General features: G+C 40.9%; 1 protein-coding gene across 3 annotated transcripts in view; it reads right to left on the bottom strand.

Annotated features, from left to right (window-relative positions):
• Window positions 1-8,701: 8,701 nt before the first annotated feature.
• The window catches only part of tln2b (talin 2b), a 96,650-nt gene continuing 82,924 nt past the window's right edge, over window positions 8,702-22,427 (bottom strand). For 2 of the 3 annotated variants that reach the window (XM_085412220.1, XM_085412218.1), the window contains exons 45-57: window positions 21,851-22,017; window positions 21,316-21,499; window positions 20,836-20,961; window positions 19,225-19,341; window positions 18,587-18,772; window positions 17,999-18,106; window positions 17,140-17,245; window positions 15,840-15,964; window positions 13,250-13,375; window positions 13,092-13,154; window positions 12,809-12,991; window positions 12,602-12,727; window positions 8,702-10,866 (exon numbers count right to left, since the gene is read on the bottom strand). In XM_085412220.1, the coding sequence (XP_085268346.1) occupies window positions 10,738-10,866; window positions 12,602-12,727; window positions 12,809-12,991; window positions 13,092-13,154; window positions 13,250-13,375; window positions 15,840-15,964; window positions 17,140-17,245; window positions 17,999-18,106; window positions 18,587-18,772; window positions 19,225-19,341; window positions 20,836-20,961; window positions 21,316-21,499; window positions 21,851-22,017 (1,746 nt within the window). In that variant the 3' untranslated portion in view covers window positions 8,702-10,737. The remainder of the gene's footprint in view (window positions 10,867-12,601; window positions 12,728-12,808; window positions 12,992-13,091; window positions 13,155-13,249; window positions 13,376-15,839; window positions 15,965-17,139; window positions 17,246-17,998; window positions 18,107-18,586; window positions 18,773-19,224; window positions 19,342-20,835; window positions 20,962-21,315; window positions 21,500-21,850; window positions 22,018-22,427) is intronic. The other variant, XM_085412219.1, reaches the window with a different exon arrangement.

Below are 22,427 nucleotides of genomic sequence, written 5' to 3' on the forward strand. Positions count from 1 at the left end.
TCATTTTTCAAGTTTGCAGAAAAGCCTCTGTGACAATACCAAAGCCACAACAAGTTATTGAGAAAAAGCTGAGCTATGGAGGAAAATTCCAAAAGTTAACACGTTCAGTAGAGCAAACACAAATGTGGGTAGAAGTCATAATGGAGGAATATTTGTGGCCTCGGCAGGGCGCCTCCCAGACAGTTTGTTTGTGTTCTTCCCCTCTTAGAGGGGGGACACACAGAGAGGGAAGATTGTAAGCCATATCTGATGCTGCTCAGTCAGCTTAGACTAGAAGCAGGTGGGGTTGGCATCTGTGGGGAACTGTCACGATTCATTTCACACTTATGTGGGATGCCATGCCACAATCCTAGTGTAAAATCAAATTCTCAAAAGCCAAGAAATGTCAAGGCACGAATAGTGAAAGGAAAAAAAACAAAACACTGATTTGTGAGACAGTCAGCTTTACAAATATGTCTCCAGCAAAATCACATTTTTTGGCCTTTGTTTTTATTTGTACACAGAAGGGCGAGTCAAGCCGGAAGTGCAGTGAACTGTTGTTTACAGGCAGCTTTGACATCTCCCGGTTCCAGATAAGGAGTCCAAAAATTTACTCTTGGTGGATTTAAAGCTGTTAAAACATTTTTCTAAACCTCTTTCCTGTGTGTTTTTCTATCATTAACTTAAATGCCCATCTATTGCTTTGTGCTTGCTGACGTACTCAACCAATTATTGTCGCATTGTACATCTGAGTTCGCAGCTGCCGAATATCTCGAGGATAGCTCTATTCAAATATTTGCCTTCAATCTTTTGCCCTTCGTGTCACAGGGCTAGAAGTTTCCGTGTTTGCGCACGAACGAAAAACCTTTCATATATGTGTCCATATATGGGCTCTCTGGTGTAAGTGAGGTAGACATATGAGAGGGCTAACTTGCGGGGGCTTTTTGTGAGGTCCAAAAGCATACTCGATATTTCTTTTCATTCCTTGGGGCTATAAAATGTCTTGGTATGCACTTCTAGCTCAGCCACTGTTCTCCCTGCCTGTCAGAGCTCTCTGGCACGGATGGCCAGAGGAGGAGGATGCTGAGATTGTGTTGTATTTCTGTGGTTTTGCTTGATGTAATCTAAATCACTTCATACAAACTTTTCTTAATGCATCCTCTCATGAGAATTCTTTTCGAGGGAGAGTGATTTTCCTTACTTACAACTGCCATGTCAGTAAGCAAAAGACTTTGCATGTTGTAAATCCAAAACAGGAGACGATGGTTCATATCATGTTTTCGTATGAGTTCCAGACTTCAAGCTGACTAAATGAAAGGGCCATAATGTGAAGTGTGTGTGAGAACCTCTGGTGATGAGACATTCCAGTGTGGTTCTGGCTGGCTGTTTGAACACACGCACTGTGTTCACTGTGCCTGGGTCACAGTGGCCTCTCCGCAGCGAGAAATGCCACAGGAACCCACAACTCTGCAACACCTGCATTTTCATACCAAAGCCTGTCTTGTGGCCCCACGTTTGATCAGATGCCACGACAGTTTTCCCAGCAAAGCGACGACTCACCACACAGCTAGGGATCTAGATAAAACAGTTGTGCAAAGTCGGTCATAAAGCAGCTGAGCGGATAGACATGAAAATAAATAGACACTCATTTGGTGTGGTCTGCTTAGTTCCTGCGCTGGGGCCTTGGATGTCAGAGATAACAATGTAGACATGAAAATAAATAGACACTCATTTGGTGTGGTCTGCTTAGTTCCTGCGCTGGGGCCTTGGATGTCAGAGATAACAATGTACGATAAGACAGTACGATAAAAGGATCATTATGCTGAGGCTGCCCGAAGACACTCCCATCAAAAGAACAGGAAAGACTGGTGGTGGGAGGATCCCTTTATTAAATAAAAACACCAGGACATGAATGTAAAATCTTGCTTCGTGAATTAGATGAATTAAATCGTACTTCAGTATAGAGATGGACCGATCCGATATTACGTATCGGTATCGGTCCGATACTGACCTAAATTACTGGATCGGATATCGGAGAAAAATAAAAAATGTAATCCGATCCATTAAATATCACGAAAGCACCTCACAAAACTTGCAACACGCCGTAACTCACCTCAGAACGTATGCATCACGTGATAGAGCAGCTGTGGCATGCAGGACCTGTCGGTGGTCTGGATAGCATGTGGAGCTTCGCTAGCAACCTGGCATTTCATCTCCGACAAAGTTATCCCCGAGAGAAGTAAAGCAAGTGTGTAAGTCCATCTCTGAATGTTTGTAAAGCATTCCCACGTTAGGCTTAACAAGCGACTGCCTCTCGCTCTCCGGCTGCTACTTCAATCGTGAAACTGCTTAAATCAGCTGATCGGCTTTTCTGTCGCGAGTCTGTCTCTCGTTTGTTTTTGGTCCACTTTGCGCCAGAAAGAGCAAACCAGCGGCTGAACAACAGCAGCACGTTTAAGCTTGATAAGCTGTTGTTAGAATTTATTTAATATTAATTTCTACACCAGGATCTTTTTCTACGTAGCTGACGGCTGGTAACTGTGCAGGGGCGGATCTAGCAAAGTTTAGCCAGGGGGGCCGATAGGGCATTAACTGGGAAAAGGGGGCACAAAGACATACTTTTCTTTCTTATTCTCATTTAAAATGTCTAGCTTTTAATAAATAATTATCTGACACCCAAAGTTTTAATTTGATGTAAAATGAATAGAAATCAATTACTGTATATAGTGACTATTAAGTCTAATATATATATACCCTAGTAAGCTATAGTACTTTTTACTTTGGGAAGGTACCATCTGTGCAGTCTGCAATTTTGTTGAAGAAAGATGTTGAATCTATTTAATATTTCTTGAAAAATAATTGATTTCTGTGCATTTTTTTTTCACACTGCATCAAATTAAGGTTGATTACGTCGATTAAGCATCATGAGGTGGAGCGTGAGGGGTGGTTCCCTATTTTTTATTTATTTAATTTTGTTGTTGCTGGGAGTTGGAACCCTATTAGTTAGGTTGCTTAATATTTACGCTAAGTACTCTTTAAAATACCAGAATAGGGAGGATGGTGTAGGTCTAAGTTTATTAGATTGATCAGTATTGCTGAACTATGAAATATTTTTTTTGTATACAGGTATAACAGAATAGCTTTAGTGTAGTTGTTGTTTTAAACTTGAGTATGAACTTGCAGACTTGCAAAATGCAGCAAGATATTTTAAAAAACAGTTTTGTTGATTAAAAAACACTATATCGGATTCATATCGGTATCGGCAGATATCCAAATTTATGATATCGGTATCGGTATCGGACATAAAAAAGTGGTATCGTGCCATCTCTACTTCAGTACAAATGCAGAAAATGTTATCAGCAAAATGTACTCAGAGCACTGATGCATGCTTATATGCAAACTTAATGGTTTATTTACACTGAAATTCACTTCATGAAAGGCAGAATTAAGCCAATGGACAGATGTGGGATCACTGGCATATTTGTGGGGGGGCTTCATCTAAAGCATGTTTTTTTTTTTCTGCACAAACTACTTTTAGTGAGCCAGTCAGGTTTTGGAAGGCAGCAAAAGCAACCCTTTCCTTTTTCCAGGCCTGGGGGAAGCAGATAAATTGCAATGAGAGTGCACATTTGTGAGCGCTTGTGGCTTCCCAGTGTGTTGGCTTAAGAAGCTGGCCTAAACCACTATATTTATAGGAATAGAGTCAAGTTAGCTGAGGTATCTAAATGCTATTCCTTTATGATTCCTAGCTTCCTAATCAATCACATTTTGACCTTTGTGCAATTAGCACATGTCCTTTATATGCTCTTAATGGCTTTGCTATTTTGGGAAAAAAATCGTCAACTGTTGCTTCAAGTGCATCTTCAGAACTGTTTTCATCAAAACCCCACAGAATCAAAGAAGTTACTGTCGAAAAGTCTCAATCAGAAAAATTGGAAATAGTTGTAACAAATTACTGAAGCATGTCTTTCCATGCATGAACATACATGGAAAGACAATATATAAGGCATATAAGGCAAGATTTAAAGTCAATATTTGGTTTAACCACCACCTTTATTCAGCACACCAAGGATTCTCTTAGTTATGCTTTTCTGTAATTTCTTTAAGTAGTCTTCAGGAGTAGCTCTCCAGGCGACTTGAAGGACATTCAAACATCTTATTTGGATATTGGCTGCCTTTTGTTCTGCCATCTGTCGAAATGGCCCCACGCTGCTGCAATAATGTTGAGGTTTGGGGTCTGGGGAGGCCAATCTACCACTGATAGTGTTCCACTGTGTGTTTCTATCCATGGTTTGCTTTTCCACTGGCAGTGCATTTAGAATTGTTTCTTAATGTTTTGTTAATGAGATGTTTTCCAGATGGTATTGTATGGTGGATTAAAATCTGACATTACTTTTCTGTGTTCACCATTGTGCCTTTCTCCTGAGTTTGGTATTTCTGTAGATTTGACCAAGAAAATGAGAACACTTGTGTTTTTATAACAGGCTGCTAGTAACAAAGAACCTGGAGATACAATTTAAAAGTTGTGCAGACACATATTGGTTCATCCCTTGAGTTAGGTGCATATTATGTGCTTGAATAGATCAGTGATAAGTGGGGTAGCAAAAACAAACACACAAACAACCCCCCCCCCCAAAAAAAAAAATCAATCAATCAAAAAAAAAAAAAACCCTCCTTTGCAATGATTGGATAAGAATAAGGACAAGCAGTCAGTGTCCGAAGAAAAACTTTGGAATACCTTCAGAAAGCCTGGAGAGCTATTGTTTGAAACCACTTTTGTTGCTCCTTGAGAACAAAGTATGAAGAAATGAGGTTTGGCTCAAGACTTTTGCACAGTATTGTACATATTACTTTGGAGTAATATGTACATATATATTATGTATGTATGTTCTGTGTTCATAACAGGGGTGCCCCCAAGCCCCCTATGTCTATACAATAATAGAATGACACATTAAATGTAGGTTCTCACACCAAAATTGTGTGAAATTTGATGTCAGTGTTGAGAAAACCTCGCTGAGCAGAGAGTGTTTATTCAGCTTTAACACAGGGTGGGGAGGCCACAGGATTGAGTGAAGAAAGGAGCCAATGACTCTTTTTTTCTCCTCCACAGAAATGCGGCCTGTCATCTGACGAGTGCTAAGCAAAGTCTCCTTATTAAGACAGAAGCATTTGGATGGCGGAGTATTACGTTTCATTCTGGACAGCTTAAATCCAAGGAGGCTCTGCAGATCAGATGCATCCGGCAGCACCATCTGAGACAGGCTGCTCCTCAGCTCTCTATCACGACACCGTTTTCAGCAAAACTGAGCAAAGTGTAAGTAAGTTGCTGAGGAAAACCTGACTGTGGAAGAACGTGTTTGGAGTCAGAGGATATCATTTAATAGATATTCCTGATGTTACTTGTGAAGCTCTCCAAATTTAGCACCCAAGTTTTAAGTCTCAGCTCAGTCCCAATATAGCCCTCCTCTCATTGCTGACTGAGAAATACTGTGCCTTCCTTACGCGATGACTGAAGGAGCTGCTGTGCTGTCAGGGGAAAGGTAGACAGTGAATTTTGTCACTCAGCAGGCCGATTGAGATTCTGAGTGTGACTGTTTTCTAACCTACCTACCTTTAAAAAAATACACCCATTATGCTCTTATCTTTTGGAAATTGGTGTATTCTATTTTATGTAGTCCAAGTATGAACATACCTGTACTATTATTTTAACCTGTGTTTTAAGCTTGTGAAATCACAGCAATTAGACAATAACGAGCTCAAAGTTATGAAAGAGATCATCTATATTGACTCTGTTTAGTTTTAAATTAAAGGTTATACACTGTTAGTTACTGTAAGTGGAGAAGTCAACATGTTGGGACAACCCCGCTAATTACCTAAAATAGTCATGTTTTCCAGAGTGGAGTGAAATGCTCTTTAAGATCCATCAGCTGCTGTCTCCCAGGTTTATGTTAGGGAGCTCTGCTTCTCAGAGCAGTGGTATGTGAGTATGCCTAAACAGCAGGCATCCTCTGAAACAATGACCTCATTCATTTAGGTAAAACCATGCTGTGATTCCTCACTGTATTCTTCTATATAACTGTTAGACAATGTGATTACCAAGACAGTACAAGCATATTTACACAAAGCTCTTGGCAGTATCTGTGAGACATGAAGTGGTTTATCATTTTAGCTGAAGAAAACTTTGTTTGGCTGTAAAAGTGCCTTTCCCCAGATGCAGGGTTGAATTTCAGATTTGGAAAATACATTAAAACCATGCTAATATTGAGAAGATATAATATAAATAACAGGAAAAGCAAATTCCATGGAGAGTTTTGTAAGGAACAGCTTGTTAAATATGTTCTTCTTTTATGTTATCATACCTTGTTTGGGTCTGGACCTTGTAAGAGTTTTGGGAAAAAATGGACTGAAGCCAAGTAGCCATTCAACCCATAAACAATACTGGTTTCCAGTGTTGTATCAGCCTGAATAATTTGAAAATTACTTTCAGCCTGACACAGCTGCTGAAGAACTGATAAGCTTATTTTATGGCCTTCTTCTAGACTTCTTTGCACTGAAATATGTGTCTCAGTAGGATTATAAAAAAAAAAAAAAACATGTTACCGTAAAAAAGGTGGAAGAATGAGTGCGCTTGGAAAGAAAAACATCTTGTATTCCCAGAGATCATAGCTAGCAATAACTTTTTGTTCACAGGCTGCTTGTTCAGAGAAAGACCCAAGAAGGACACTGTCAGGTTAAAATGTTGTCTGTGCACAAAGGCAACAACATAAAAGAGGAAAACCTCAGTAGCACGCTGTGGACAAAAAGGCCCAGCCCAAAAACCCAAAAGCCTTTCCTGATGTGCATTTTTTCCAAACCTCTCTTCCTCTTTCATCACGTTCTCTAAAAGTGAAAAGAAAAAATAGCTCAGGGTAAAGGCTGTCTCACTCTCTGTGAATTCACAGACCTTTATACTTTCTCAGTCTGTTTGGTTTAGCCTTACCTGAACCGAATTCAAAATAATAATAATGATACAGTGAGTTCACATAGAGGCTTTTTTAGCATGAGACTTATGAATGTTTTTCTTAATTTATAAAGCATTCACCGCTGTTTACACTATTAAAGAAATCCCTGAAACCCAAACCAGGACATGGAAAACTAAAATTTGACAGAGCATTATCAAAAAGTGCCTACACAGCTTTCCAGTGTGACAACTCCCAAGCTCACATAGGCTTTTCTTAGTGTTAAGCCCTAATTCCATTCCTGCATTACTTCGGACCTTATATTAAAATGCCTGCCACTGAAACTGGAAAACATATAAACCAGTATCAGCCTTAAGCAGACCTTAGATTAGCTCTGAAATGATTAAAGTGTAGAGGTGATCAAGTGTCATTTGGCCCAGCTATGTGTTAGCCTGGCTTCACTTTTAGGAACTTGAGCGTGGAACAAAGCCTGGACTAAATGGCTGCCAGACTGCAGGGATTAGGCATGGCACAAGACACAGCAAAACAAACTTTCCAACACAGCAAGTTTAGAACATTCAGGATGCCGGAGATTTACACTGTCGGTGCAAGGGATTACTAAGTGTGTCATGAAGCTTTTAAATACTCAAAAACTATTAGCAGGTTCTGAAGTTTCCTTTAGCAAATTCAATTCAACCTTTAATTTTTGTTTCCTAAACACTTTCCTCTAATTAAGCTAAACATATCTTGCATCTTCTTTCCTTTACGCGCCGTTTGTTTAATATGCGACGTGCCAAGTGACTAAAAAAGACAGAGCGCTTAAGAAAAAGCCACACACTGAAAAGGTAAAAGGGTGTGGGTTAAAATACCCCTTTTTGTGTTTTGCAGAAGAAAACAATAAATGCAGCTTAGCTCATGGCAAAATTATTAAGTGCAGGTCAATAGCAGGAAGGAATTGAACGGTTTCTCTATTAACTCGTAAATTTGCTGAGTTTTTCCAAAGTTCACCAAAAAACAAACAAAACAAAACAAAAATCTTTTTGGTCTCAGGCACTGAATGGAGAGGGTGAGTAGTAGATGGGTACACATGGCTTCAGTTTCCCCTCTTCACTGTGGCCTTGCCTTGCATGAGACCAAAACATTCAAACTACCAAATATGGTGTTCATTAGAAGGACAGTGTGCTGTGCTGGCCACCTTTAACCATACTTTGCACACTATGCCCACATTTTCTTCTAGCACAGAAGGATCAGCTTTAGTACGAAATAAGCAATGTATCACCCGAGAAGAAAAAAAGGTCAAGTTCACTCTCCTGATTGACTAATTCTTCAAACATGAGGCTTATAAAGGCTGTAGCTGTGGAACAGTAACCCAGAGTATAAAAATACTGTGAACTCTCATTATTGACCAAAATATCTAAGTGGGGATTGTTGCATATTTCAAGGTCTGGCCTGTAAAGCAAGGAGAAAAAAATGCATCCACAATGTCCATATTTGGTCTGGCTAACTTTGCCAGTCCTTCCACTTGAACATCCTCTGACCTCCTGATTCAGCTATGAAGGATAAATGCTGACATCTTCTGGCAAGAATGCAGGATGAGTTATTCGACTGGACATCTTTTATCTTGAGGTTTCAAAAAATAATATATATGTATATAGATATATTAAAGAGTAGACATACTTTTGCCTGATTTTGGTCTCCTTATCTGGGGTCAGAGTAGTAGTAGAGCTGCAGGGGACACTATTTCACATGAAAAACAAAAGCAACAATCATCTTAATGTTACCGGTTGTCTGAAAGCTTTATTTGTGGTGAATACAAAAAATACTTTTGTGACCAGATAAATATCATACATACAGCATCAAATCAGAAAACAAACAGATTCTGTTAAAGAAAGCACAACACGTATTCATAAACAGAGCTAATAACTTTTTCTATTTTCCATTAATACTTTGACAAATCGGTCAGACAATATATTTCAGGGTAATTCTTACATTTACTGATAGAAACTTAATTCTTATAGTGGTTAGACAATGAAACATTTAAGAGGGACTTGGCATAATGAATTTAAACAATTTCTCAACTTCATACACAAATTGCCACATGCTCATTGAATGCAGTCTAGCGTTAGTCTTTAAATCCTAATGTATCCACAGATGCCCTTTTATATCAGCATTAGAACACTGTCAGCAGGTAGGCCACCAGCCAAGGCATTGTACTGTATGGCAAAGGGCTTTTTTTTTTTTAAATTAAGACCCCAATAGGGAATAGACTGGCATAATGCTTTGATCCAGAGAGGACAAGGCTCAGGCTCCCACCCAACCTGGTTTTCAGCTGCTCGTAGGGCAGACTCAAGTAAGGCACTAGTACAAAAAATAAAAAATAAAAATGCAGACCAGACACTGACGCGGACAGATGGTGGAGCTGAATGCTGAAAATTTGAAATACATTATATATTAATAAAGGAAAAGAAAATCAGTTTTCTCAGAGTGTGATGCCATTTCCTTCTAGTTTGTTAAGCAAATGTCCTCCATTCAATATAATGGGAGCTTTAAATTCAGTGCATAAAGTTATGAGCCACTTTATAGCACAGTGTGTGCTCATTTCATTCAAGAGCCTAGAGTTCAATATGATTGCACACTCTTCCAAACAATAACAGCGCAGACTCGTATTATCTTTCTCAAATGTTCAGTGTAAAGTATTGCTATAGACAGACCATCTGAAGTGAAATGACTTTAGCAGGACAGGGGCAGTGACTGCGTGTATGTAGAATAAAAGCACTGGCGACACCCAAAGAGAATCTGGCCAGTGTAAATGGAGAAGGAATTAAAAACACAAAGACGAGCGAGAACAAACATGACAAAAAATGTAAACAAGTATTCCTTACACAAGCGTGTGTGGGAAGAACTGTGAGCGGGGGGGGGGGATGGGTTACATCAAATGACATAATGTACAAGCAGCAAGACATATTTGGTCACATATCATCCAGATACTCTGAATACCACAGATTATACCTATATAAGAAAGTGGTCAAGAATAAACATCTTTATAGCTAGTGATGGCCAGTGGTCATGTTATATTATCATTTAGAGACTCTCATCGTTTGGCATCAAGCAGAACAACATAGTTTAATCATAATCATTGATTTTTCTCTTTTCAAGATTTGCTAGTTTAACAGCAAACCACGTGTTCACATTTTTTTTTTAGTAAAATACAAGTGTCTTTTACTCTATACTACTCTATTGGTTAGTAGCTTCGCTGATATGTTTAGACATTATGGTGCATGCAAGCCAGTGGTGAAATGAGACGTGAGAAATCTTCCTGCCTTTCTATTAATACTTTGTATACCTGGAATACAAACTGTGGACCCTTAGATTGAATTTGCCGGTTACATCGATATCACCAGTTCCTTTCTATTTGTTTTAAACCTCAAACACTTTTGAGAACATTCAGTGATTATACGAGATTTCTTTGATTCATGATTGTAACAGTCAGTAATGCTCATGATGCAGTAACACCCACAAATTAATGACACGTTTATCGTACGACTTAAACTTTCTCAACTTGCTTATAGGAACAGCTTTCTTCATATTAAAGTCTGAATGTCAATGCCATTCACTGACAAATACATACACGCACACACACAGCCACATACACACAGAAATACACCGAGCACAGGCACTTGTTTTATCACCAAACAGGCCTGCTTCAAGTGCTATATTGTCCTTGGTTTTATGAGAGTTGAAATAGCCAATACTTGACTGGCACCTCCCCGTGACAAGAAGGTCTCGTCAGCGCAGCGCACGTCCCCATCCGCTGCGTCCATCAGCCTTCGTCCTCCCTCAGTTCGCTGGGCAGGAACTTGTACTGCTGCTGTCTGATCTGAGCCAGCTTCTTCCGAGCTTCCTCCAGCTCTCGCTCCTTCCTCAGCATCTCCTCCTGAGCCGCAATGATCTGAGGAAAATGAGAACAATTGACAGAAGATTCACCACTACTATGCCTGTGGATAGGCTGACATGATAAACCCTTGCTGCCATGTCCCGAGCACAGAACATGGCAGAACACCAAGACTTTCATTATGTAGATAGAAATATAAATTTAAACAGTACGAAATATATTTTGCTAGAAACTTTATGGCAAACTGAGCTGATTGTACTCAAATATCAATGAAGCTGTCAGACAGCTTCATTGATAATTGAGTTTGTCAGATTTACATATCTAATAAAACCTCATCTTCTTCTTCCTAGCGTTTGTCCTGCATGGCAGGGTCCGCTTTGCGGCAAATCCGTCTCCATTTGGCACGACTGAGGGCGTCTTCTGGGGCGGCATTGACGATCTTCATGTCTTCCTTTATTCTATCCATCCACCGTTTCGTCAGCCTGCCACGGGGTCGCTGGCCACCGGGTTCAAGCCTCATTGCCGTTTTCGCCACTGAGCTGTCGTCTGAGCGTAATATGTGTCCGTACCACCGTAGCTGTGCCTTGCGCATTTTCACCGTGATTGGTGCAATGCCGAGCCGCTTTCTGACGTCTTCATTCTTGACTTGGTCCCAACACGTGAGGCCTAGACACCACCTGAGCATTCGCATTTCCATTGTGTGCAGGGCCTGTTCGTGGTTGGCAGTGGCTGGCCAGCACTCCGATCCATACAGGGAAACCGGGACTACAGTCTTGTAAATTTTCGCCTTGAGATGGTCTGGCATTCGACGGTTGCATAGCACACCCGTCACTTGACGCCACTTCATCCATGCGGCATTGAGACTCGCTCGCACATCCAGAAGGATATCCCCGTCGCCACTGATCATTATCTAATAAAACCTCAGCAAACCATAAAATAGGTAACTGACTGTAACTACGTTATAAATATATACATAAAATTGAAAATATACGAGTGACATTTTTGTGAAGAATCAAAACGTGTTAACTACTTAGACCAGGGGTGTTGAACTCGAGGGCCGGTGTCCTGAAACTTTTAAATGTGTCCCTGCTGCAACACACCTGAATAAAATCCGTAGGCCATTAGCAAGAACTGACTGCATGGTGAGATGGGAACCTTAAATAAATGTACTTTCTGAAAAAATGTACTTGTAAAAGTACTTTTGTTGCATCATGTTAATTCATTCATGAGCTGCTGTAACATGAATCAAATGGCTGAATTGCCACCTCAGCATGCAGTCAAGTTCTATAAAGCTTTGCCAATGACCTACTAATTTTATCCAGGTGTGTTGCAGCAGGGACACATGTTTTTCAGCACACTGGCCCATGAGGACTGGATGTTCACCCTGTACCAATGTGAACAAACCAGAATAAAAAAAAGCAACCGATGAACTTAAAACTTTTTGATGTCTTTTGAATACAGTACTCAGCAGTGACAGGTGACAGGCTGAAGTCCAGCTGGGGTGCAGCACTAATTTGGGAAACCAGTCACGGCCACAGAAAGTACTGTTATTTGTTTCTGCCGGAAGAGAAATACACTAAAGGCTTTCAAAAGATATTCAGCTGTGGGTGCCTTGCAAACCTGGTAAACAAGTGAGAAACAAAACTGACGGGCTTCTCATCTACAGCAGCTCTCAGCGATTTCAGAAAAACAACTGTGGCATTTTGGCATATTGGCAAGAAAAGGGCACATCACAGAGAAGTAGTGATTTCTCTTCTAGCCCTCAAACATTTTTTCTTTCCAGGATTCTTACCTGAGCTATGCCTCCAACAAACTTGGTCTTCACCACAACGCTGTCATCCTCAGTCTTGTCAAATGCTGCTTTCTGAGCCGCCTTGACTAGATTGTCCGATGCTCGCTTCACAGCATTACCAGCCACCTTTTTAGTGACATCCCCAAAATTAGTACATGTGCAATAAACGTTTCCAGGGACGAATTAAAAAGTGTGTTTCAGTACTACCTGTAGTCTCCTCATGGCTTCTGAATCCTGGTCTGCCTTCACCTTGCAGGCCACCAGCAGCTGAGCTGTCGAGGCTGCAACCTGCTTGGCTGAAGAGATGAGCTTCTCCTCACTGGCGTGGCCCTGCACTGAAGCATTAGCTGCCTCACACAGATTACTGGTGGCTGCTGCTACCATACGTGCCTGCAGCATTGAAGAAATATGCATGTAACAAGTTGGCTTTATTTAAAGTCTCATTTGGTGTTATAGAAGGAAGGTTTTAGAATAATTCACAGCGACTTACAGCTGATATGAGACCCTGTGACCACTGGCCATCGTCGACTGCATTGGCTTGATTGGATCCCACCTGAGGTAGAGTTTGGGGGAGAAATTCAGATGTTGCACTGTGTTACTACAGAGTACTTTACAAGTGCCTAAGGTTTGCAGATTGTGTAGACTGACCTTGCCCTGTGCCACCAGTTCTCTCTGAGCTGCAGATGCAGATTTAACAAGAGCGCTAGTTGCTGCAGCAATGGACTTTGCTGCTTCTAAGATCTGCTCCTCAAAATCCAGCGTCTCATCTGCCTGCTGGAAGGATAAACCACATAGCTTACATTTAAATTGAATTTAATTAGTTAAAGACATCATCACCTTTGCATCTACACTCCTGGGAGACGCATCTGTGGCATGTAGAGGACTAATTAAAATACAGAGTACAATCCTAATTTAAAAACAATTTCACAAAAACAATTTTTATTTTTACAACGTGTCTTGGCCAAGCTCGGATCCTCCACAGTCCGTCCAATCAAAACCTGCTTCACACTCTTGCACATTCACACCCGTATATGGAGACTGCCAAAGCTTTGATAATTGTGGTGTTTTCTTCTATTACAATTTACTTATATACTGGCAAATACTGCTCATAAATCCTTTGTGTTATTAGACGAATGGTGCTATAACCTCAGTGCTGATACTTAGAGCTCAAAGCCATGGTAAAGCACAAGTTTGTGAGAAACTGCTTCATTTTTCAAACCTAGAAATTTTAATCTGTTCTCTATACACATCTTTATAGATGACTAAACTTAATGTGTTGTGTAACCCAGCACCAAGAATCTCATAATACTGTGCCAACTTGGAATAATTGTGCCCACAAATTATTTTGGAACCTTACATTCAAGAGTGTAAGGTTCATAAATACATTAGAATGGCTTAAAAATACAGTATATCCAAACTAAACACTCTGCCTTGTACTACTTTCTAAAACCTTCAGAATTAAAGAAAAAAACAACACGTTGTCCTCAATTGCATCTTTGTCCTGATAATGGAACATAAGCAGTACTGCTTAAGTTTTAGCGTTACACAAAGTGGCAGCAGATATGTGATATGATAATTCCAGTCATTACACCAAAGTAAACAAGAGGCATCAGTTCAAGAACATTCAACAAATGGCCATCTCTGCAACATCAGTCAACAGCATGCAGTTGATCACAGACCTCGATAAACACATAAGGCACACGCGGCTGGAGACAGGGCGGGACACTGTAGGAATATGTTTGATATATAGTTGGACTGAATAACAACCTAATATATCAAACATATCAGACAGAGCCCTGCAGAGAAGGCTTCCAGGTCTACAATGGCTTGAGGGGTAGGGAGCAAGGAAGCATGCTTGGGGGGCAGGAGAGCCCTCCCTCCTTTTGGATGGGAGGGATGAAGGAGCAGAAAGGAAGGGAGGGGGGGGAGACGAGGAAGAATTCAAGCAGTTTTAAACAAATAACCTAAACATCTGTTTGAACCCATGTGTTTTTTTAAGAGACATTAGGCCTGCTTTGTGATATTAAAAAAAAAATAGCTCGTACAGTTCACCGTCTTGCTTCACATCCCCATAAAATCTGTATCTCAGACCTGGGATTTAGTTTTGTCCTGTAAGCTACATGAGCACAAATGACAGGACAGCACAGCTACAAATGTATATATATATATATATATATATATATATATATATATATATATATATATATATATATATATATATATATATATATATATATATATATATATATATATATATATATATAAAAATAAATTGCTCACAAGGACAGATTAGTTCAGGACCTTTTAAATACTAAAGCTTCCTCTTAGATCACTAGAGGGAGACACTGACATCAAAAAGAGGAAGCGCCTTTCACCCACTAATCCCCTTTCATAAACACAAAGGTCATCATAAATGCAGTCTGCAGCTCTGGAATTGTAGTACAAAGCAGAGCATTATAGAGTCTTCATAAAAGCTGATGTATTATAAATATAGAGATTTTGAAATCACACACAGACAGAGGTTTGAACTGATAGAAAAGGGGAAAAGCACTAGAGGCACAAAAAGCAAGACCACATAGATCTAACTATCCAGTCTCCAGAGACAGACACAATCATGCAGAGCACACCTCAAACCACAATCCTGTATTGCATACAAAACACGAGTAATTTGACTTCACAAAAGCACAGTTATCTGCTTGTTAAGGGCTAAAGTCGCTCTGTTTTTTTAGGCAATACCGCAATGTGTGTGTGGGGGAAGGTGAACAACAGGCTGAGAAAACCTCCCTGTTTCGTTTAGAAATGACGAACACTGCAAAGAAACAAAAGGAAATGTGTCCAATAAGGCAGAGAACCTCTTTCACAAAGGGTCACAACAGTTCATCGCACTTTTGAACTCCCTTCCAAAATAAGCTTGAAGACCCAGCTGTGTAATTGCGTCTCTTGGCAGCGCAACTCAAAATAAAGTCTCAAACTACCTTTGAAGAAAGTCGTACAAGTTAGATCACTGGACCGAGTTGTCTGAGTCAACACGGCATGTGTAACAGAATAATTTTTATCCTTTTATGATCCCATGTTTGCAGCTCGGTTAATAGAAAGAAAACGAAAAAAAGAAAGACTCCACTTCAAAGCCGGTGTCACCTTTTCCTGCCTACACCCCACGTTGTCTCCCTGCTGATTAATGGCAAAAACCTGTGCGTGGGTTTGCGTGGGTGGAAAAGGTTGAGAGGGGCACTTTTACCTTGGGCTTGGCCCTGGGTTTCAGCTGCTCTAGTTTCTTGGCTGCAGCTTCAATGGATGCTGCTGCTCCGAGCAGCTCAGTCTCAGCGATGACAGTGGGGTCCTCGGGGTCCACGCACTCTGATCCTGGAAGAGATCAAAACGTAGCCAAACAGTGATTATCGCAGTAGTTTTTGAACAGACTTTCAAAAAAGTACAAGAAAAAAGTGATGGTATAATTTTAAGTAAGAAATAGCCCTGCTTTGCTTCAAACAAATGTTCCTATTCACACGCAGGATGCCTTGTATGTCTTAAATCTGAGCTTTCTATAAATTCCCACAAACTGTTTGCAGTATGACAGTAATGTCTGAAAAGTGATTAAGCTGGCTAAAATTAGACGAAATGCACACTTGATGGATCGTTGTTTTTTTGGACGTTTTTAAGTGCCCATAAAATGTAGCCGTTTTTGAACAGCTTGGTAAAGCAGATGGAACGATGTTTTCATAGATTATCTCGAGCCCTGGGGAAATCTGTTCTGCACCCCCACCCTACCCCGAAACCATCTACTCTCTACCCCCTTCTGACTGCATGAAAGGTGATCTGGAGGAACAAAACAGACCGTATCCCACTTACCTCCGTCTGAGGCAGCAAGGAAAGAGCAGGGAGGAGAGAGAGGGAGAGAACACATGGGACATTAGAGAGGTGAAGTGGATAGCCCCGCTGTGTCTCAGGCAGTACGCTGAAATCAAATTCTCATCCAAACACAATCTATTACTCCTGTCAGATGGAGCATTGCAACGTCTAGAGAAAAAAAACACTCCTCTAATATGTTTGTGTCATAACCATCCTACAGAGCTTAATTTGAAAGACAGCACGGTAATCACTCTTTGGTGTGATTTCAATATTCTAAAGTGATTCTCGTGACCCATCTTTATCAGGGTGTGCACACACACACACACACACACACACACACACACACACACACACACACACACACAGGTTTGGGAGCTTGACTAGCACCATGATATTCACGCACAAGAGGATTAGGGCTCCTTTGACTAATCTCTGCCATCTCCACAATCCTGTCATGTTTTTTTTTTTACATTTTATCTGATTGAGTTGGCTCCTAGGGGAAATTCTGTTTAGAGAAACAGTATTTAGAGAAACACTTGAAAAGTTAAGCATGCACAACTTTTATGTGCATCCGTAAAATCCTGACATCAGTCAGGATGGGGTCACTCGTAAGTAAAGACTATCAAGCTATTCTTTTTTTGTGTGTTCTGTGAGAGCGTGTGTGTCATCAGCTGTGCGTCTGGACTCACCTTTCATGGCCTCGGCGATCTGGACGAGCTCCGTCACACACGCTGCCACATGCTTCGAGTGCACAGCCAGCTGCTGCTTCTGCTCTGGTGTGGGCTTCTGCAGCACCTGAAAACACAAGAGCCAAACATGTGCAAAGGCACACACACACACACACACACACACACACACACACACACACACACACACACACACACACACACACACACACACACACACACACACACACACACAAGAAGCAAAGGTAAACACAAGGTAAAAGATTAGTCAGAGATAATTCTTTACAAAACAAATCTGTTCATTTTTAATCTTTCTTGATTACATGTTAAGAATTCAGAGTATAATTTATAATTAACTTGCTGAAAGACACTAACCTATGTTGCAGAATGTAAAAGTTGAGGATCCGTTTTTGTTACTTGAGCAACTATTTCTGTAACTAAGTTATATATTGTGGATTTTAAAGTCCTTCGTGTGCCTGATGTCTTGCCAGACTCGGTATGATGTGCCCATTAATTATGCAAACGAGATCCGTAATTATGATACTTAATGCATTAACTGGCAATTTGTCTCACATGGACACACTTGTCTTCACGCAGTCTTCATGCAGTAATTTTTGCAACAAAGCAATTTCATCAGAATGAGTTGCTAATTTCTATGCAAATATATTCAACAACAGAAAAAATAAACAAAAATCAAAATCAGATTTTCTAAAGGCTTGCATAGCGGCCTAACACAATTTTTGCGTTTTATCCTATGAGGAAGTCTGAGACTTTTTTTATCAGTGCAGGGTGAGTGCAAGAGGCCAGGAGATGCACACAAAATCACTTGTATCCTTTATTTATGAGACTACTTCTTTCCAACCTGCAAGACTTGCTCCAGAAGGTTGATGTATCCGGTGGTGCACTCAGAGCCATATTGCAGGGCTTTACTCCTCAGTTCCTCACTGACTTCAGGGTGATATGCTGCTTGCTGCAAGGGTAAGAAAACAATACAGGAGAACAGGAGATTTAGGATAGGACACTGAAATTGTTCCCATAGGAAAGGTAACATTTAACACGAGTGCAAATGCGCTGCGTGGGGTCAGGGAGAGCATATTGAGAGAGCATTTTGCACATTACATAGTTCCAATTACAGATAAAATTCAAAGCTACCAGAAAATCAAGTCTTCAGTCACTGTTGTGCTTTGATTTTTAAAACCACAGCCTGCAATGTTTGTACATGGTTTTATTTTTGTCTTTTTACAAGCGCCCTGCTGTTTGCTGAAGGACGTCCTGAGTGATGCTTCGCTGCATGACTTTGAAAAGTGACTGAGTCATTAGCAGTGGGAGCAGACATACAGTAGACTAGCCTCTGTAATATCTGCTCTCCACAGGCTGGGCTCACATGCTCCCTGGCAGCCTGGTGCTGTCTGCGTGAGGTCTGCTTTGGTCGAGCAGTGTGGATTAGCACCTTGCAGGTAGTCAGCATATCGGAGATGGCTTTGCGGCTCAGGTTGGCAGTGGCGATCACGTCCTCCTGCTGAGCAGAGTTGCCTGCGGCCACTGCCTTGGCTGTTGCTATGGTGATGCCCTTTGTCATGCGGGTGAACTCCTCAGGTGAAGTGGACTTTTCTGGGACGTCCTTGGACTGGAACACCTGACACGATGATGAGCCACAAGCACAGGTTGATATAGCCATGGAGCTCAGATATGATAATACACGAGTGCACGTGAATGTTGTAGAGCAGTTATAGACTTAAATGGACAGAAAATATTGACATAGAAACCAGAATAATTAGAATGTAAGGTCATCTGATAAGAATTAGCAGTTTATTCAAGGGAAAAAAACAGTCTTAAAATCTTCCTTCCTCACTCACATCTGCTACCCAGACCCTGATAAGTGTTGTGGGAAACCTGCAGGAGTTAAGAAGAAATCAGGAGGAAAAGAACTGGCCATAACAAAAGAACACAGAACAAAAAGCTTCTCTGTCCCCTGAATTATAGATACAGATATCTTCCTTGAGATCTTTTTTCCAGAAAAGCAGGGTCTCAACATTTTGACTCCAAATAAATCATAAAGAAGACCTTTGACCTGTCAGGTGCGCTTACCGTCAGCTCCTGCTTGATGCACTCAATGGCGGCTTCAAGTGCCCTCGTCCCACGGGTGGCTTCATCCTCTACTGCCTTCACTGTTTTGAGGAGCGACGTCACGTTGGTGACCATGACCTGTCAAATAAGGAGCGCAACGATGAGACCTATAGACAAACCAGGAGGTGGAGCTCTTTCTCCTCAATGGCAAAACATATTACATTATCATTGCTTTTCTCTTCAGTGATTCTTATACAGAGAAAATGGTGTTGAGGGTGCTTATCTAATGGAGATAAAGACGGAGTGGTGCATTTCAAATTAAAATACAGGATTATTAAATACTGGTAATGTAGTTTATTTACTGTCACAGATGTGGAAAAAAAGCGATTAAAATTTCATTGACTCATGGCGACACATTCTGCTCTGTCTGTGCTGTATTCAAGCAAAGTGTGCATTATGTGCTTGGGAATTTGAGAAACGCCACCAGGGGTTTGGAAGGGTCCCATTTGGAGGTCACCATATGTTGGATGAACTGAAACAATCTGTCAACATGAGGTTGTCCATGGGTGGGCCCCAATTCAGTTTATATGAGAAAACAACCCCCATTTGGACCAGAAGTTTATTTTCTAAACCAGGGGTAGGCAACTCCAGGCCTCGAGTGCCAGTGTCCTGCAGGATTTAGATCGCACCCTGGGTTAACACACCTGAATCAAATGATTAGTTCATTACCAGGCCTCTGGAGAACTTCAAGAAATGCTGAGGAGTCATTTAGCCCTTTAAATCAGCTGTGATGGATCATGGACACATCTAAAACCTGCAGGACACCAGCACTCGAGGCCTGGAGTTGCCTACCCCTGTTCTAAACCATTGTTTCCAGACCAAATATTTAAAAAATTTCACCCGTTCCATTGTTGCTGGATGCCTGTTGGGTGTTTTAGATATTTAATACCCTTAAAAGAAACAGTAATAGGGGATGCATAAATTATAAATTAGACCAACAAAACCTCAGCTAACTGATTAGTGTTGATTACTGATTTTATCTGTATTTGTATCCTCTTCATACATAGAAAAGCCATCCATCAGCTGTATTAATATAATTTATTTTTGATCCCTTTTGCAATATGCACACCACATTAGATGTGCACCACCATCTTCACTGTATTTTTACATTTTATGACACTGTGAATCTTCTACATTGTGCCTGTGTCTTCCTTCCACTGATATTAAAGCCGGTACAAAAACCCTGCATTACTGTAGTTCCAGCAGTGACAATGCAGAACATCTTGTTATAGTTTTCAGTAAAGCACACAGTCCCCTCCCTCTCTCTCCTGCATAGAAAGTGATGGCTCAAGTCCCACAGATACGACAAATCTTACACATCCTGATAACAGCTGTCATATCCTCCTTGCAAAAAACAGCTTCACGCTGCATTGCAACCACATATATCAAACTAGAGCAACAATGCAAGGAGAAAATTTATAAATACATATCTACATGGAGCATCCTCTCTGTGAGCGAGACTCAGCTGAACAATAAATTAAAGATACGCGCCACAAAAAAAATAAAGAAAGAAAAAAAAAAATCACTGCACAGCTAAACAGATATGACAGTTTGAGTGGTTTATTTCCTCACCTTGGCAGCACTCTTCAGCTGATACATGGAGGGGTCGTCAGCTGGTTTGCCTGCAGCACATTTGGTGGCACCAATGAGTTCGGCCAGAGCCTTGGCCACATCCCGCACCGCGTTTATCAGAACCACCTGGGGGGATAGAGCTGGAATCAATACAGCACAATGGTCAAAGTAAAGGTTTATCAGTTGAGCCCTAGGGAGAGGATTTACCACTGCAGTCCTTATCACTCCCACCTTGTCATGATACTTCAGACTTAGTGGAGGGTAGAGATAGAGACATATACACAGGGGAAGGAAGAGACCATGTTTATCAGATCAAACTGCAATTATATAGAAAAATCTTACATACTTACTACTATCTACAAGAAAGATAGTAGATGACTAACAATAGAGTACCATATTATGATGACTGCTGAATTATAAAAGTGCTTTCTGGAGATAAATATATACTTTTTTAACCACTCTATTTCAGATTCTGATTACCTGTGTCTCTGGGTCCTCAGAGCCCATACTGGTTGCTCCCAGTTTGACCACTTCTGTGAGCTGAGTGATGGTCTTTGCTGAAGACTGGGCAGCCTGGGCCAGTTTCTCCTGGGTTGACGCTGCCCCAGCAACCAGCAGCTTGGTGTCTTCCACTAGTGCCTTGGCTGTCTTCAAGATGCTTTCCCTAAAGGATGGGACACATTGTGACACAATCTGCTCCAAAGTCACACTTAACAGCGATAGGAAAGGAAGCCATGACTGCTTTCTGAGCAAAACTACTGCACATTATGTGAAATGCAGGTCAGTATTTAGCTTTATTGGCAGCTGCATTTCTTTCAAGTGAGTCATCAAAACAAGACTGAGGCTCAAGTGTATGGAGAACAGTGTAAGTGCAGCAACTTAAAGATATAACTCCCATGTGCCGCGAATCTGTAAATCCATTTCACATTTTTAACATCTGAAATGGGACTTTATGGTAACAGGAGGTTTAGAGTTTTGGTCTTTGTCTGAATGTCTTGCTTGTGTCTCATCGCACCTGTGGTCTGCAAAGGACTCTTCATTCTCAGGGTTAAGTGTTCCAGCTGAGGCGAACATGATGGTGGTGTCCAGGTCAGCAATAATTCCAGAAACTGCGCCTGCTGCAGTGATACAGGCCTGAGTGCCTTTGTTTCCTGCTTGTAGGGCTGAAAGTACCAAGGACACCTGGAACATGCATGTGTTACAATAGTTAGACAGCAAGGTCCCTTAAACATCTTGTTAGAAGGCGTAAAACAGCTAAAAGTTAACCTTGTTGATATATTGTGCCGGTTTAATGATTGTACAGCAGGTGTTTTCTGAGACTTTTATAAGTGAAATGAGTTACCCTGCAAATGTTCAGAAACATCTGGAAGATATAGATTAAACAAGGAAGCTGGGAATAAGAGGAATGGGCCCCACTAAACGTTAAATCAGAGTCTGCTATTCATTCACATTAAGTCAGTGAGCCTAATGCTGCAAGTCACACAACTCCCTCGAAGACTCGTGTCTGCTCATCACTCATAAACAAATGGAGGGCCCTGAGGTGTGCATTTCAACAAGGCACAAGCTTCACATATCAACAAGTGTGAGAGCAC

Source organism: Rhamphochromis longiceps, linkage group LG7 (assembly GCF_057381845.1).
Source record: "Rhamphochromis longiceps isolate RC_006_pf linkage group LG7, R_longiceps_female_GT1.1, whole genome shotgun sequence".
Lineage (NCBI taxonomy): Eukaryota > Metazoa > Chordata > Actinopteri > Cichliformes > Cichlidae > Rhamphochromis > Rhamphochromis longiceps.